The sequence below is a fragment of the Amblyomma maculatum genome, chromosome 7 (assembly GCF_055883805.1).
Source record: "Amblyomma maculatum isolate TAMU_Amacu chromosome 7, ASM5588380v1, whole genome shotgun sequence".
Taxonomy (NCBI): domain Eukaryota; kingdom Metazoa; phylum Arthropoda; class Arachnida; order Ixodida; family Ixodidae; genus Amblyomma; species Amblyomma maculatum.
Window position 1 is genome coordinate 125,791,011 of NC_139350.1, and position 18,468 is coordinate 125,809,478.

At 46.4% G+C, this 18,468-nt stretch overlaps 1 protein-coding gene across 5 annotated transcripts in view; it reads right to left on the reverse strand.

Annotated features, from left to right (window-relative positions):
• The window catches only part of LOC146184673 (uncharacterized), a 233,890-nt gene that overhangs the window by 201,378 nt on the left and 14,044 nt on the right, over positions 1-18,468 (reverse strand). For all 5 annotated transcript variants that reach the window (XM_084609450.1, XM_084609448.1, XM_084609449.1 and 2 more), the window contains exons 3-4: positions 18,326-18,384; positions 15,998-16,132 (exon numbers count right to left, since the gene is read on the reverse strand). In XM_084609450.1, the coding sequence (XP_084465576.1) occupies positions 15,998-16,132; positions 18,326-18,384 (194 nt within the window). The remainder of the gene's footprint in view (positions 1-15,997; positions 16,133-18,325; positions 18,385-18,468) is intronic.

Genomic DNA, 18,468 nt, shown 5'->3' on the forward strand with positions numbered 1-18,468 from the left:
ACTGATGCGAGGGGAGAGATACCGAAGTTGAGGACGCGCGAGCGAAACACGACTGCTCACTCTGGAGTAGCACACGCTTGTGCAACACTTACCAGTGACAGCAGTCACGCCCGCAACAGACACGCCCCTCTCTCACTGTCTTCTCTCTCACTGGGTGCATCTATGCGGCCGCTCCGCACCCTCAGTGTTAAGTCGCGTGATGCGAACGTCGCCATTTTCCCTTCCCCCTCTTCAACTTCACGGAGAGACGGATGGACAGAGAGAGAGAGAGAGAGAGAGAGGCTTCTGATGCAGCTGTGCGGCCGCTCCGCCTCCTCAATGCTGAGCCGCGCGACGCGCGCGCCGCCACCTTCTCTTCATGAAAGGAGAGAGAGTGAACGGCTTCGGACTGACATCGGCAAAATCAGTGATTGTGGCTAGTAGTGCTACGCATTAAATAAGAAATCGCCATGTACTTCCGGCCTCGAGTTTAAATCGACGCCGCGGAGACGCGAACAGATTAGCTCCACTTCCCTCTACATTATACCACTCGGTTATCGCTACAGCCCTTCTTCTCGCGATTTGAACTTGCAGTATCTTGCACTGTGGTTTAGAAAGCGTCATCTCGCTGTTTCCTCTGTGCGCGATACTGTTAAAAGGCAGGAATACATGTGCGCGCTCCAGTTCCAATGTATGGCAGATTTTGTGCGACTACTCCAAAAAAAAAAAAAAAAAAAGGAAGAGGATGCGGCCACGGGAACTATTCCTGCTTACCCCCTCTTCCCCGCTCAGATAGGAAAGCTCAAGGAAATGCTGTCTGACAAACATGGTGAAAGTCACACGGAACGACGGGGAGATTTAAACCACCGCAGCAGGACAAAGTAACTTAAATTGTGATGGGTACAAATGAACTCAGTTCATAAACGCTAGACGCTCATGAAATTGGAGCCCGTATATTAAAACATGCCCTTTCTCATCAATCGCATTCATCGGCTGTAAATTTATTTCTGACGACAATAATCAGGAAGTCCGCTAATTCAAACTTACTGATTAATTAATTTGGTAGAGGGAAAAAATGCTGCACACTTATCACCGCGACTCTCAACTGTTCTAAGTTGATTTCCATGAGTACACCACTTTTGTTGAACTCCTTGTTTATCTTTAGGTGAAACACCTGCTGAATAGTTTTAAATGCCGCGTGCAAATAAAAACGTTGTATACAAAATACGCGTGTTTTCTTTGAAACAAGGCTCTTCGGTAGGTGCGCATATATCTCCCCAAGTTGCCCTGAAAGCTCCCCTCTCCTTCCGTTCCTCTTTCTCTCCCCCCCCCCCCACACACACACACGACGTTGCAGTGTCACTCTGTGGAGTGGATGAGCGACGATACCACTAGTTAGGTAACAGAACGCCACTGGTTTTTCGTTTACAGAGGATAAACTTCAACATAAGCTCGTACGTGCTTCTAAACTGCCTACTTCCGTGGTATGCGCAGGATTTTCTAGATTTTCGCCTTGTTTATGATGCTGGTATGTACAAGCTGGAAGCTTTTGTGGATTACTAGGAAAGTATGATGGTGGCATTTCTGAAAATGCGTTTAATGGAATTTAAGCCTTTATTTGGGTCAAACTACAGAATTTGTGACTATTTGTAATAAAATGCGAGTCGCTCTTCTTGCAGAGATTTCACATTCATTTGCCAACAAACTGTCCCGCGCTTCAATGTTTCGCACGGATACTAATTTCTTATAATCGTTACTATGATGCTTTCAGGTCAGATAGCGTTTTGTGGACAGGATCGAAAAAATACGACTAGCGTCAAGTTCACTTAATACAAGATACAAGAGGCGGAAGAAAATTGCCCCAAGTAACCCCTTTTTTTGCTATAGTCATGCATACAACTCACGAAAGCAGCAACAACTGCCGCTCAGAGGAAGCCTTCCCGGCAATGGCGTCGGCCCATTGTCATGACGCCGCGGTAAATGGAGGTGCAAGGCGTTTAACTGTGACATCATGGCAATAGGTCGACGCCATTGTTTGGAGGGCCTTTTTTGAGAGGCATTCGCCACTACGTTCTTGAGTTGTATACATGACTATAGTTCAATTTCGTATCAACTCGCTTCCATAGCTCTGCAGGTAGTTTAATTAACGCTTGAAGGCGTGGCTCATGCGGCGCGTCTCTTAGCGTGAGTCGGCCGGCTGCGTCAGCGCAGTCGTAAACAGGCACGCGTTCGAGGTTTCGACTTCGATGTCGCAGACTGGCACAGCACGCAGGGATATTCGCGTTCGCATGCAGACTTCCGAGTCTTGGCTCCTGGAACGCGGACGAAAAATTATACTCGTATGGCAGCCAGCGTCTCCTGTACGGGGGCGTGTTAACTCGTAATTGCCTCCGGAGTTTCGTAGCGATGTTTGTCGTGCAGTCATGAGGCAATGTCCTCATCGGTCTCACCTGGGCTCCTCCTCCCTGCGTGGAGAGGGGAGGAGGCGGGGTGTGAAGGAGAAGAGATTGGAGCCTCCGCGAATTCCCCCGTTCATCTTCCCCTTTGCCCCGGAAACTCAAATTCGAATCATTATGTTCAACTCTCCACAGCCTTTACACGTGGACCTATGTGGGCATTAAACTGTATGAAGTGGAGTGTGGAATTAAATTGCGGAGTGAAACTGGCCTTCGCATCTGCAAGATTTGCATACTTGTGGGGCTGGTTTCACGAATTTCGCCGACTTAGCGCATCAGCGATTGAAGTGAATACTTGATGCAATCTTTGGCAGGCTGGCATGCTTGCCTCGCGAGCTCTCTCTTTCTTTCCTTACATGTCGACTTGACTGCGGACAGGGCAAACTGTTTTGTTTTGCTTTCTGTTCTGGGTACTGTTGTCTATGGTGTTCCTTGCAAAGGGTTTCATCGCGCCCCTTCGCGCAGCGTTCGCCCAAGGTACTACGCTTGAGGTAAGCGGAAGTACAGTACGGTAAGCGGAAGTAGTATGCCGACTGAATTCAACATTTGTGTCATACAGCGACCTGAAGCAGCACTGCTATATTGTCTGTGGCTCGGTTTCGCTTTGACAAACTTGGCCTGGCTCCTCATCTGCATGATGACCCTACCTGTGGAGTATAATGCCTTACGTTTAGCGCTTAGCTGTAGGGATGTGCGAAAATCCCCTTCCAGAAACCAAAATGAATACGAATAGTCTAGCTTTGGTACCGATATTGTCGCTAACGATTCAAATCTTTATTTGTTGTTTTACGACAGGCGTCGGCATGCGACCTTATCACTTGGATTCTAGCGTACGGATCGATTCTGCATTCTTTGTTTGATCCTGCTCATTTTCGCGAGATGCTACTTTATCACTTTCTTCGTCGTACAAGATGCGTCCAGACGTATCTCGAAGATTCTGGCCACTCGCGTGTGCTCCTGCAATGTTCCAGGTTATGCTAGTTACGGTTTGCGGCTTTATCTAGATGTTTCTTCCCCGCCTTCAAGTTGAGCGTTGGCGCCTGCGACGGCCATTCTTAGTTCGATGACCGATGAGCCCTTTTGCCCTTACCGCCGCCGTCCAATCGCTTAGTTCTTTTGCGAGCGCAAGTGAGCCCAATAAACAGTTTCATTACAGTGCACTGCCAGACTCTTCATTTGTTGTCATCGGCCTTGCAACCACCACGTGAAAATACGCCGCAAATATATGTGTAAAAACTGAATAGAATATGAATTGAACAAAGAAAAAAAAATTGAATGCGAAGGGAATATTCGGATGATGCGAAACAACGAGCGCTGTGGCGGAACTATAATGGGTCGAGGGACACGAACGCTTCGTGTATGCTAACTCGGACATATGCTGCGCGGGCGCCTCACCCCGGCAGCTTGAGCAGTGCGTCGCGTGCGCGATCAGTCTGCTACCGGACGCTACGTGCACGCGGCGATGTATATACAGCCTATTTTTACTATATCGTGCAAATAACTGCAGCAGCCAGTCGCGCGCAGGCGTTCTTTTTTTTCCTTTCTTTTTTTTTTACCAATGCTTAGACACTTGCGCACGTTTTTTAGTTTGACAATATTTTAGAAAGCTTCCAATGTCCTTTCTTACTATCGCTTCCCTCTTCACTTCTCGCTATCCTCTCTAATTGCTCCTCACTATCCTCTCTCCCCGTCCCTTTTCTTACTCGCCTTCTGCAGCACAGATGCTTGATATTGGATAGTAATTTTCATGGCCGGCAACATTCCCTTCCTTTTTTATTATTATTTTTTATAATCCACTATTACCGCTATCAACCTCCGCCAAAGCACACGCAACACGAAGTCAGTATATCAACCCTATGATTGTTATTCCATACGTACAGAAAAATTATCCTTTGACTCTGACGACGATGGTGAACAAACTAGCACTAAATATCAGTTGATATGGGAGATGCATGGACTGTGAGGAAGGCTGACCGCCAAAGAATTGACGCGTTTGAATTGTGGTGCTGGCGGAGACTCTTGAGAGTTCCTTGGACGGCCAGACGATCAAATCAGTCGATATTGTCGACCATAAACCCTGACTGCTCATTGGAGGGTCAAATTCTAAAGTTAAAGCTCAGCTACTTTGGTCATCTGATGAGAAGAGAAGAGTCGCTGGAGAAATATTTGATGTTGGGAAAGGTTGAGGGTCACCGGAGAAGGGGTAGGCAGCGAACGCGATGGTTAGATGGCATCCTCGAGGCGCTGCAGATGAAGTTATGTGATGTTAGGAAGATAGTGAGAGACCGGAAAGCGTGGCGTGATATGGTCCATAGGGTCACGAACAGTGATTGAACTGAACTGATGGCAGATGCAACAGTTATTAGCCATGGTCTCTGATATCGAGCATGGAGGCACAGTTTGCTGAACCTGGCCTTGTAGGCAATATATATGTAAAACGTAATGAATGCTGCCGCGTGAATTTACCTTGTCGTGAAGCTGAACGCACAGACTCATCGCTGCAGAAAAGTGCATGGTGTTTGTTGGAGTCATGGCCAATATTCGAAAACTATTCAGTTGAACGTACGTTATTTTTTTTCGTACAGTGATTTGAGTAGGAGAAAATTCGGATGGTCTAAAAGAAAAATTCGAATATTCGCACACTTTTACTCGAAAATTCTCAAGTACGTCGCAACTTTACCCGACACACGTGACTCCCCTCTTTTTTCCCCAGGGCATGGCAGCCCGCGGGAAAACACTTCCGCTTAATCTCCTTCTCTCTCTCTCTCTCTCTGCATTTACAGTTGTGATTTATCTTGATATCATGAAACCTTAGGTGCAGCAGAACAAATGCGAGAGGGGACTCGTGTTTTTCTATGGTTATCGCCTCACAAGAAGAGGATATACATAACTCAAGTCCGCAGTAACCACCTGTGTGACAGTATTTAATAAGCTATGAAGGCTTCTTTGTCTAAGAGAAAAACTATGCATCAAGCCAAACTATTAGTTTAAGAATTTTGATGTCCTTAGCTTGTGTAATATGGTCAAATATGAAAAAAAAAAAATTCGTTCACTATTCAGAGCAGTGATGAATATACATGCCCTGTGTCATGGACTGTAGTTAACAACTGCTGTTTTCTAAAGTCTTATCGTTCCTAGACCTTTGCACACAGGGAGCCGCAATGCTTTTCAGAGGACTGACAATGTCTTTGGCCCGGTCATTATTTGTTCACTGTTTTTGTCCCCTCATACAACCACGCCATGATGAGAATGAAAGAGTGAAACATGATCATTACATTAAGAGCTGCACTTGCATCCTTGAAACTGTGCATCAATTGGCGAAAACTGCAATAGCATTATCACTGATAATTCAATATTACACCCCATTTCAATTTTCCATTTCGTTTATACACAGGGAAACAAACGTTACAACTTGTTCGTGAGCCATGCTTACGGTAAAAATTTCAGCCTCAGATGTTTGCCTTTATCTCGCATTTACTCCACTTACTCAGCTGAAGGTCACGCAATCGGATTCTGCAGCTGTTTAACAGTTCCGTTCATGACAAATAGAAGAGCCTGAAAACTTTGTAATAGCCCTGCCAGCAGTCTCAGGGCAGACGTTCGCGTTCGTGAGCTCGACATTTGGCCGAACAATTGGGACAAAGTCAGCATGGTGCGTTGCACGTACGATATAAGATTAAAAGTATTATATTTCTGGCGCTGACGTATTAGAATAAATAGAACAGCGGGAAAGTTTAAAAAGAGATTTCACTGCACGCAAAAATTCAAGCCGATGAAGTCCTTGTTGTGCGTAACATACATAAAGAAACTCTGCCCGAGAGGTCACAGCACAAAACAAAGGCACTCTGACGCCTTTCAGTTCCGAAGAAAAGCTTTTCGAAGAGCTCAATGCACCCCCGCTTTGACATGAGCAAGCTTTGTTTCTGCGAAGGCCCACACACATGCCGGCATTCCCGGTCGCGCCAAGCCAGCGTCGCCTTTGAAACATTGCGTTCTGCTAGACATTTTCGTGCGTCCCGACTGACAGGCGGGAGGGGAACGGTGAGACTGGCAGACGGCTCTTGACCGCGGCTGCCGGTCTTTCGGCGAGAGAGGGCTGCAGCCGCACAGATGAGCGATTGAAAGGAACTTGGCTTGACTGCTTTTCGTCGCAGGTTTGAAACGGGTTCCGCGTTGCTCAGTATAGGATAATGCAGCTTGAGTACTCAGCCACAGCAGTGGGTGATACGTATGCCATGATGTCTAGATGAATCGATACAACTCAAGAACACCGCGGCAAGTGCCCTGCAGCGGAGGGTACCCAGCAAATGGCGTCGACAGGTTCTCATGACATCGCGGTTTATCCCCTCGTACCTGCCAGCCATCAGCGCCACCATGCAGAATGCAAGGGGATTGACTGGAGAGCCTACTGTAAAGGCAATTGCCGCTGCGTTCTCGACATGTATTCGATTGTATACAATTCTCAACGTGTGATAGCTGATCAATTATTTTAATTCCTTCGTTACATAGAATAAAGGGATGAGGCCTTGAGTTTTAAGCGTTCCAGCATAACCCACTCTGCCAGTGATGACAATAGCTACCGCGTTTGCCCGATGGCTGGTTGGAATGCCGTTCATGTCGATCTTGGAATGGGCACTCCCACAGATCTGACAGAGGAGGGGGCGAAGATGAAGAAGGAGCTTTCTCTCTACGTGTGTGTATATATTTTCATGTTTATAGAGTACAGCGGGTACATGAAAATAGACTCAACGGCGACATCAGCCCAACATAAAATGCGGTTTACCAATCCAAAATTGTTTCTCGATCGAGCCAGGCCAACGTGAACTATAAGTGATTACTAATAACGTCGATGACAATCGTTTGGGCGCGCGGTCTTTTCCTGTCCAATGTCCTTCTTGTGTTATCTCGCTGCAGTTACTGTTCCCGGCCTGGTATTGCTTTTCTCCCTTTCTTTAGGTTGAATCGAAGCTGTTAAAGCGTGGGTTCTATCGTGGACCTTTGAAGCAAAGTCAGCATCGAAACGAGTGGGTCCGCGCTTGCCACAAAGCGATGTCTGGTCAACAAACACCGACGATATTGCTTCGTTTTACGAACTCGAAAAAGGACCAAACAGTCATCATCAATACGAATACAAGGAAAGGGAAATATATTAGATACAAACAGAACGCCACTGCTACTTTTCTTCTATTTACCATGGAAAGCGAAATGATGCAGTAATCAGAAGAGTTTTCTTTTTTTTTATTTTTTGCTCGAGACTTACAATAGAAGTCATGCCCTGTAAGAAAATTTTTTCGCCTAATTTTCATTTTCCCGTCTTTATTATTTTGTCATATGCCGCAGCCATTGAGACATCTTGTCCCTTGCTCATGGAGATTCCCCCCCCCCCCCCCCCCCTCCATTTCTAATCACCCGTCTTCGATTTCTGCTTCTCTCTACTCGACGAAAGGAGATGTGAAAGATTGATCTGAGCCCAAAATTCTTTCGTTAATCCAAACGGTTATTTTATCAATAGGGGCCAAATCATACGGATGAAGATTCCGTACCTCTACGTACAGCGGAGCTACGGAAGCTGTGGTTATATACAACGCGGGCGCCTCCACTATTGCGCATACATGACTGTCCGTACAGCATCTCGTGTTGTGCCGGATATGTGGTATGCCTCTGCTTCAATTCAAGTGATCACCAGTGTAAAAGTAGACAGACAAAACACATATATAACAGCTGCCGATTTACTTTGCCGTTAAGTGCGTGCCTAAAATGTAATACTGCTTTCGTAAGTCAAATGCAGCGTGTTGGCGGAGCATGGCTGATGCCATTGCCAGCAGTACGATCCCGCGTCGCGGACTGGGTGGACAGGTGAAATGAAGGAACTGTATAGCATAATCTCAATTTAGGCAGAATAATTCGTGAAAGACCTTGTTATATAGACGCATCCTTCACGTGGTTTTGAAAGACAAGAAAAGAGCGATTCTTTTATCAGCGCTCTCGCAAACTTTGCCGTCTACCTTTTCAATGAAACGCAAGCTGTTTTGATAGTGTTGAGTTGAACAAGCCGACTTAACCAGCGATGCGGATGCTGGTAGCTAAACCAGTTCGGCGTAATCGTCAGTTGAGCCTGAAGGCTTGTACGACAGCGCACTTCGTTTATCAGCAGTTCTTAAAGTATGGTTTTCTTGAAGAGGGGGAAGAGGAAAATAAAAAGGGAGATAGAGGAAGCAGGTGGATGGCCTAGCTGTTTTGCACATCGTTTTGTACGAAGGGTAAAAATTATTTTTCTCCTTCATGGGTTTAGAAATTATGTCAATGGTTCCTATGAAAACTTACTGTGAAATTGACGAAACTACAGATAACGGTTCTCACAACCACTGACAACAATACAATATGGCAGACTGCTTGGTATTCATGCACTCCTTATACATTTGAGCACGGCGAGGTCTCGACCCCTCTTACATACTGGCGGGGGGTCTCAGACCCCTCGAGACCCTTCTCACTTTAAGCCCTGTTTATCAGGATGTACTACGAAAAATAGCGACTCAAAAGTAGCGCCGGAAATACAGGCGGTTTAAGGAAAGATGCTTTTCTCTTGAGAAGCGAAATGCGTTCATATCAGATTTCCAAAACAAAAGCCTACGCGATTAACACTTTAGGTAAGGTGACGCACAATTATTTTCTTGTAAGGGCGACGACCTTATTCGTGGGCTTCATTGCATGCGCATTATTCTCCGCAGTATTCAGAATCTTATTGCGGTGTTTTATTTGGATTATGTTCGCTAGCTCTTTCCCTTGGTCCGGACTTCCTTTCGACGCGCAAATGACCAGTTATAACTCGTAATCGAATTTATCGCTATGACAAACTCTAATGACGCTGGTGTAGCCCCCTTAGCTGCTCAGGTAAAAAGAGGTCAAATGCACACTCTTTGCAGTAGCAGTTGAAGGGCAGGTGACATGTGGCTGGGTGGAAACGATGTGCATGAATGTGCAGACGGATAACATGTTGCAAAATAGGGGTGAGCAGCGGGAGCCAGAACATCATTCATCGAATCACTTCGATTCTTTGCAACAGGCATGAGGGCGCACGAAGGCGCAAGAAGCGAAGAGAAAATAAGCGGCATGCTAAAATGCTACAAAATGATACGGACAATGGGCGCTGAGCATAATCACGGCCGTTCCGCCCAACGTGGCTGATGGTTACTAAACTTATTTTAGATCGCCCCAGAAGGAGTATAGAAGCGCTTTAAGTTGGAACTGATGTGTTCGACAAATTTGATAGTTGAAACGGACGCTCAAACGAGTCGGTGTCACAGTGACGAGTCAGAGCTGGAGTAAGGACGACCGGAATGCATAGCAAAGAGCGTATGCATCTGTCGTCATTATCCTCTGCCTCGATTAGCCCATAGCAATCGTTCACTTGCCCTCTAAAAAAGGCACTACTTATCAAGGTTTTACCACACGCAGACAACTGGTGCCACATGTAGTTAGTCCAGGGTTAAGTAGAAGGCGGTCTGGCAGAGCCATTGACTGTCTTTCGAATAAATCGCTACGTGCGATAGTGACCGCCCGAGGTAACCCGAGGAAAGCATGTCCACCAGCCCGCCCAGCCCCAAAAGTGTTGTCATTGCAAATTTAGCGCGCTGCGCGAACAGTCTCGCGCGCCGAAAGCACCAAATGGTTACTCACAAACGGAGCAGCTTGGGTCAAGGGCGCTGTAGCGACGGCGACGACGACAGAACTCGGCGGCGGAGGATCGCGCGCGTTTTTCCTCCGCAGAGCACTCGCCCACTTCCCGCTGACGCTAGCGAGCGCCGCGCGCGGAGCATCCGGCATCGCGTAGAGGAGGTGCGCTGCTGCCTTGCGGACGTTCGCGGCGCCGGTGCGAGAAACGCGCCCATTGTTGGAGTCCGTGCACGCGGCCAGCTGTCGGAGGGCTGTGGAAGGCCCCTACCTTGGATGCGACGAACGCTCGGTCAATTGCTGCACTGGCGACAAGGTTGCCCAGCAGCATACCGAGTGCGCTCTACGAAAGGTTCGAGCTACGCAAGGGTCAAGAACTATGATGCCCCCATTTTCTCTATATACTCGCCTGGTGTTCTCTGCGTATTTGTTGAAGGCGCTATTGAAGTTCGCAAAAGGCTAAGTGTTGGCTTCAAGACTGTGGACTTCCAGTGCGAGCCCTGCGTATCGGAAAATTAATGGCCGACGAACATGCTCAAAACTAATCTCAAATTACTTCCTCCGGTTCCTTTTTTATCCCTTTGTTTTTATTCCCACCTGTAGGGTAGCCCAGAGGGCGTCGCCTGGTGAACCTCCTTGACAATATTCTGGTCATCAGTCTCTCTGCGTTATTGCAACCTTATTGTCGAGGCATTTTTCAAGATTATTTTGTGAAGTGCAGCACACCCACTGTAGCAGACTTAATATTCATAGCTCGAGAAACTCTGAACGGTCATTTGTATATTATTTAACTCCGAGAGGTAAGAAATAGTCTCTCGGGGAGGGTAGCGCAAGTTTAGCTACTGTAGACCAAGAAAAGAGCGGTGATGTTGGTTATGTACTCAGGCGCATGGTCATCATATAAGATGATCCCAAGAAATTATTTACGGCTGACCATGCTTGTTCCAGCTGGTTGTTAACTTTTTGTATAACCATACTAATGACAGGAAAACAGAAGCAGTCCATTGTTCCTGCTCAGGCCCATTTCCGACACAACCGCTTCCGCCAAAGAAGTCGCCGCGATTTTCCTGGTGACAGTTCGGCGTCGCTTTACTTCAGTTGCTGGATCTTTCTCAAGAGGGATCCACACTCTCGATTTTATTCCCAAGATGAAATGAATAAATACGGCTGTCAGAACTTTAACGGTGTAATTAAGGCGTTGATAGCCTTGTGTCGAACCTGACAAGCGCTTATGAGGTTGTGCTCGTATTTCGAAATTCGAATCATCCATTGTGATGCTGTAATGTGCCACTCGGTGATTTCAGCTTTATGTTGTTGCACGCGCGAGGAACACAGAGACGAGGCGGAAGGGTTGCAGATGCGGCGCTCTGGTGATTATTATTTTTTTTTTTTGTGAGCCGGCCCCTATCGAGTAGCCGGTCGACTGCGGTCGGCTATACGGTTAGCTACGCTCCGCTAGCAGCGCCGTGGCCTATCTGTGGCGTATTTCGGGTTCCCCGCATCACTCCCTTCCTAGTGAGAGTATAAACTAACGAACGAAACAGCGCACAAGCCTAGAGGTTTAGGCGGTTTGGTGCGTTCAAACGTCTGCCACTGAGCGTGTAGTAGCTGCTGGTCTCTGTCGCGCTAGAATCCTCTGCCATGGGACGAAGCGAGGCGCACGGGTGCTAGGCGGCGGGGTGGAAGTGGCTGTTGTGTACTGAGTTTCCATGACCGCATGTTTAATTCTGTCCAATTAAACGACTTCCCGCGCCGGCACCACATTTCAATAATGAGCATTTTCCGCCCACGACGGAGAATCTTGAATGGTCCATCATACGGTGCTTGTAAGGGTAGTCGTACTGCGTTGTTACGGAGAAAAACATGTCTACACAAATCAAGTTCCTTCTTCAAGTATGTCCTCTGCCAGTGGGCTGTCGCGGAGGTGTAGCTCGGGTTCACCACAACGTCACTTCCGCGACGGCGGCGTTTTGTCCCACTCAGCGAGGTTCCCAGGTGCCCGTTCTTGTCCTTGCCTTTCAAGAAAGCTCGACCTCTCTTCTAAATTTATAAATCGATCTACAAAAATGTCACATTGGAAGGGGCTAGCTTTCGAAACTCGTGTTACGAATGCTCATGGCAAGGAAACGGACCACTCTCTCCAGTAGATCTCGCCACAAAAACAATGAGTCTAAAAAAAGTAGGTCTCGAAACATAGTATGCGTACAAGCCTTCTCTTTTGCGTTCATGAATTTCACTGCGTTTCATTCGGCTTATTTTATGGGTGCGTGCGTGCGCGTGTTCCAAGTCAAAAGCGATACCGTATTGCGACTAACGTCGTCACAAGCGTCCGCGTACAGAGCCACAATACTGCCTGCGCGCCGCTTCAGAAAGGAATAGCAGAAGCGTTATTGTATCAGGCACTCCTCCTTTTTCGAGTTTCGAATTGAAACACATAATTACGATAGGAATGCATAAGTGTTATCCAAGAAATATGCTCGCACTAACAGCCCCGTATTTCTACGCTCTGAAATGCTCAGCTTTACCTGCATACTTTTTTTTTTCTTTTAGTTCTCAGTGTCAGCGGGACAGCGCAGAAGCTGGCTTCGTTCCGAGTGCCTCCCGCTGTTTGCATTTCGCTCGCTCCCTCCTGTAGCGCAAAGCGGATGTGAAAGCGCTTAGCGTGGTACGTGCGGCCTTTTCAGAGCGCCTTATTTCTCGCACGCGCCGTAGGCCACGGTGCAGGGCCCCCTTACGAACTAAGCATTTTTTGTTGGATATCTCGTTTCCCCCGAGCGAGCGGCAACGCCCAACTACAGGTTTTCTGCGTTTGGCTGAGACACGAGGTTTGGGAGAGATGCGCAAAAGGATCTCGATCGTCATTGGTGCCCTGAGCAACGACGGTATCCACAGTGACGATCGCGAACGGACAGAGTTATAAGAGGGTTTAACCTGGTTAAACCAACAATACTGCGCGGAAGCACTTCCTCGCGCACACCTTCAGGAAACACGTGCTGCTATCTTTAGGAATTTAGCCCCGTGTACCTCGACAAAGGAGCTGCGTACTCGGCGTTTATGGTGTTTTCCGTTACGTGAGAGCAGCTTGTAATTATTAAGCATATTCGCCATTGGTCGGCTTCCTGCGTTCAGACGTTAACTTAAATTTAATTAGAGAGGTCAACTTCCACCTTGTGACACATGAAATGGCAGCATTGGTGTTAATTTTGTTTTACACTATGGCGGTTTTATGGTGAAGTGGGATACAATTATTGTCTATACGTTGAGCTTCGCAGTAACGCCGAGCCGCAGTATAACTCAACCGAAGTGCGGTTAAGGTATCGTATTGAAAAATCTTCGCTTAACCTATAAGTGGTTTCGAAGCAATCCATTTCTTGCATAATAAAAGAAGTCCGGTTCCTTAAACAGTTAGGCCCAGCAAACCTGCTATCGTAACACTTGACAGGGACAATGATACTGAGTGCCAAAAATTCAGAGCTTCTGGAGCGCAATCAGCAGATTCAGAGTGCGAAAAACGCATCAGTGAAGCAAACGACCCTAATCCTATACGTCCGCAAAGCAGGGTCGCGTGCAAGGGGCAAGGCTCTTCAGTGGCATAAATAAATAATCACCCAAAAACTTATTAAGGCAGTTTTCAGGAAGAAAGGACGACACAAAATCCTGTCAAATGAGATTTTGTCAAATATTGAGGGTGAAAGGGTCAAGGGCCACGAAAACGCATTCTATACAGTGTTTCGCGCACAGTACCCAGAGCAGTTCCGAAAGCCCCTAATGGCGCTTGATCAAATGCTTTCGGCGTTAATCACCACCGCAGCACATCAAAATGCGATGCATTTTTTTTTTTTTGTACTCAGAAGTTAGGTTTGCGCCTGTCCACTGTTTCGTCTGGCTCACGCGCTTCCGTTCATATAGTGAGACACTTGAGGGCCGTCCCAATAGTAAAGAAAGTTTTTGAAAGTGTTTCCCCGCGAGGTTCAGTGGCAACTTTAGAGCAGGTGTGGTACGATATTCGGCGTTCAATCTCGCAGAACCGCGGATGAGCTATGAAGGACGCTATATAGTAGATCGCTCCGGATTAATTTAGACCGCATGGGGACCTTTACCGTACTCTGACAGCCCACAGCACAATCGTAGACGTGTACTCGCCGCGGCCCTTCTATCTCGCCACCTTCGGTTCAGTGGCCGAACGGTATATATTAAGCCACTACGGAGGGTAAAACTTCAGAGAAGTTCTTTGTACAACTGCCACGGAGAGTACCGCTAAAAGCATCCCCCGAAGACTTCCTATAAGTGGCCACAGACGTAACACGTCAGGCATCATGACGCATCGGTTAGAGAACAGCAGCCCGCACCTGGACACTGTTCTAAGTTCGAGTAGATGAATCTAGGAGTCTATGATGTGGTTGCACCGGTCCTATGACGAGCCTAAGGTCGCGGTATCAAATACTGGTGACGAAATGAATAAGCGCCCGGGTGATATGTGCGAGGCCAGCGCTAGATAAAAAAAAAATCCGGTTGGTAGAAACTAATCTGGAGCCGTTCACTACGGCGCTCCCTTATACCCCATGTACAGCTTTGGGACCTCACACTACAAACATACCACGTTATGCAACCTGCACGAGAGACTGTTCACCGGATGGGGCAACAAAGCACAACTCCTGCAGACTGATTTACATAACCGCGATGTTTGTGCAACAGCCGTCAGTTTAGACGGATAAATTAAGTGGGCGTGCATCGATATAACTACCACGTTCTGATGACTAAGAGAGTTCTCGCACCAAAAACGGAGATCTTGTAAGCTAGAAAAAATAAAAAATGGAAATGTAGATGTCGACAGCGGCTTGCTAAGTAAAATTGAAACATGGGCTCCAGTCTTTGTGTGGTTTTTTGAGCTTCAGGAGATGCATTTGCTTGTTCACTAAAACTTTAATATAAACGTCATTCTCGCTCGCATATAATCCCCACAAGTGAGCCCGACTACAACGCTCTTTCGGTTTCCGAAAATCATTGCTGAAAGGTGACCTCGTCGGCGCATAATCACTTGTATTGAAGACATAAAAATACGAGATGCATTTTTCGCCTGTTCATTCCTCCACCTGCGTTGACGAAGTGGTGTATTCTAGGGGTGTATTTACACCCCTAGAATGTGTAAATACACCCCTAGAAGTGTATTTCTTAATTACTGCTACTGAAACAGTTTCTACCGAATTCCAGCGCACGATGCACAATTCTGATCTGCGACGAAGCCGACGAACGAAGCGGAATTCACGGTCGCACGCCATCCGCTTCGTAACTGGCGTGGAAAGGTCGGTTGCAGCCGCGTGCCTTTATGCAAGACTTCAGACAGGCGTACCCGGCAGCAACCGGCGCTGTCGGAAATGGATCACGCAACGGCTTCCGATATGCGTGACTATTTGGCCACGCCTACGCAATGACGTAACCTGGGAGGCACCGTTTTCAGCGAACCGACTTATGCAAGGCATCGATTCGGTTGCTCGTCAATTAAGATTTCGCATCACGCTGCTACTATCCCTAAGCATACAGAAGCTTAACGATAATCCCAAAAGTTCTGCTTTATCGGTACAGAACATAGCGTAAAATATCGATGCTAGACGATTTTCCGTCTTTTGTATTCTGCGACTATGCGTATCTAATTATTTTTCTTATCTTCTAGAAATTGATCCCTCAGTCTTTTTTTTTCTTTTTTTTTGTCACGCAATTCACTCTGCTTCCCCCTATTTAATCATGATTAATATGTTTTTTGTGTGCGTTCTTTTTGATGAACGAGTAGAGGTCGTAAATTGTAGCCACATGCATTTCGACCGATGCAGAATTAAAATCAAATGATAATTTTCCGCATTCCAGAGCGGAAGGCCTTTACGGGCTTGACTCACCGCACGGCTTGGCTTCGGTCGGCCTTGGCTCGGCTTTGGTGGGCGTGCCCCTCGAGCTGGGTCCCTCGGGGCTCTTGGGCGTCGTCTGGATGACGATGGTGCTCGCGTTCTCCGAGGGCTCCGCGTCCGGCGCCCCTGCAAAAATAGCGCAGACATGCAGCGAGACTTTACTGCGAAGACACTATAGAGTGAAGCAGGCGGGGAGTGCGCATGTCTCTATAGGCACGAGGTTCGTGGCAAAATGTATAGCCTTATTTTTTTTTTTTTATTGATCGATGGTAAACGTTTTAGCATTTTATAATATCCTGGGCCATGAGCGAATTTCCAAACAGAGGACGTGCAACCCCATTGCGATTCGAAAGCACGTTTTGTTGACCTGCGACCGCGACGCTGTCGAACTTCATAATGTTTGTGCAACTAAATTCGCCATTTAAAGTTATTTGCTGGCCCCATGGTGCTGGCACAGAGCATACATTTTTTTTCTTTTTTTTTTTCATTTCATTCCTTTATTTGGGCATACAACTTCCTGGAAGGCTCCCATGGCTAAAAACTGTTAGAACCGCTTGGCGAAGCCGAGCAACTCAGTCACTTGGCTTGGGAGATGGCCTCACAGCTCTCTCCAGTAAAGCAGAAAAAAAAGCATGCCAATTGACAGCAATTATCAAGTTGCGGAATTCACAACTGTACGAAGGACCCGCCGTGGTGAAGTGGTTAGGGCGCTCGACCATACTGTGTCCAAGGATATGAGATCGAATCTCCCCGCGGCGGCTACTTTTCGATGGAGAAGAAAAGCTGGCACCCGTGCTATGTCAGTACATGTTGAACCCCAGGTTGTCTAAATTCCCGTAGCCCTCCACCACGGCATATCACATTGCCTGAGTCGCTTTGGGACGTTAAACCCCATAAACATAAACCATAAACCACACAACTATACAAAAACAGAGTGACACAAAAGTGCATATATAAATCGCAAGCAGAAACAGTTTGATAATCAAAAGCGCATTTGGGAAAAAAATACCTGAAATGTACAAAGTAAGAGGTAATTATAAAACGTTGTAAATTTTGTACAACGCTATTCCTTGAAATATACAATAAGCAGTTTCGAAACCAAGTTGTCAGTACATAAAAAAAAAAAAAAAAAACTATTCAAATTTAGCAAAAGCGTTCGAACTTCATTTATATTGGGATTCCTTTTTACCATTCTGTGTTTACTTACGATATAGGACAAATTATACTGCACTGTCTGAAATCTATAATTATTGTGGAAGCTTGGAGTAAACCCTGCTTCGCTACTTCAAGTATTTGAGCTGTCCTGGTTGGATAATAGCACGCAATATCTCTATAAATAATAATAATAAAAAAAACTTGTGGAGGAAAATAAAATGAGCGTTAGTTTCGAAAATGATACCAGCGTTGAAATTTAATAACGCTGTATTTTCTGAACGCAGTTCGTGTCGAAGAGAAATAATCTGTGTTTGCCACCAGTCTGATAATTCGTTTATGTAGGCACTATTGTTTGGTGATGTTCGCTTTCGTCGTAGTCGCCCATGATGCGTACCTTATGTATAGGACAGGAAAAGCGCCTTATATATTTGTAATGCAACTATTGTTAGCAATAAATCGCGACATCAGGTGAGCGCCTCTGTTATAGCTGACAGTTTGTTGCAAATACTGGTGACACGCTGATCCCAAATGAGCTGCTTAGAAAATATGACTCCAAGAATTTAGGGCTGACTGATTAGCTGAATATTCTGATTAGCGTAACGAAGCGGCTGTGTTATGTAGACGGTTTTATTCTTGGCTTGAAAAAGTATTATTTGGTTTTGGTAGGATTAATCTTCAACGAAATTTCCATGTACCAACTATATAGTTCATCGAGCAAATTATTACATTTTGAGATTAGTTCATTAGCCTGTGAATCCGAGAGGAGTATAGTGCTATCCGTTGCGTATATTCCTAAGATGTCATTTTTATCATCCATCTAAGATAAGAATGAAGCCATGGAGAACTTAAAATAGTAATAAGCAGCGTTACATATGTTGCGCACATGATGGTGCGCGCTTTTTGGCCCGACGTAGGTCGTCAGTGAGAGATGAAAGCAAAACTAGCACGAAGAAGCTCGCAGCCAGCCTACTTGACGATACGCAATTGTTAGGTCAAGGCTAACACAAACGACGCTTGAAGGCCAGAATACGCTTTCGCGTGGCACAAACTACTTTCGCAAGGCACACTTTGCCAGATCCTCTTGTCGGTTCGTGTTTACTTTTTATGGTAGCAGCACCAAGATGAACGAAATAGAAAAGTTGACCTCTTGAGTGACATGCTCACCTTCTTCGCTGTCCTCCACCACTTCCATGTGCATACTCGTACGAAACGTCTTGGGGTCCCTGCGTGAGACATCGTCAACAAAAGATTCATACGTGAGATGGTTAAAAGTGTCAGAAGTGCGACTGAAACCATTCCCGAAAATA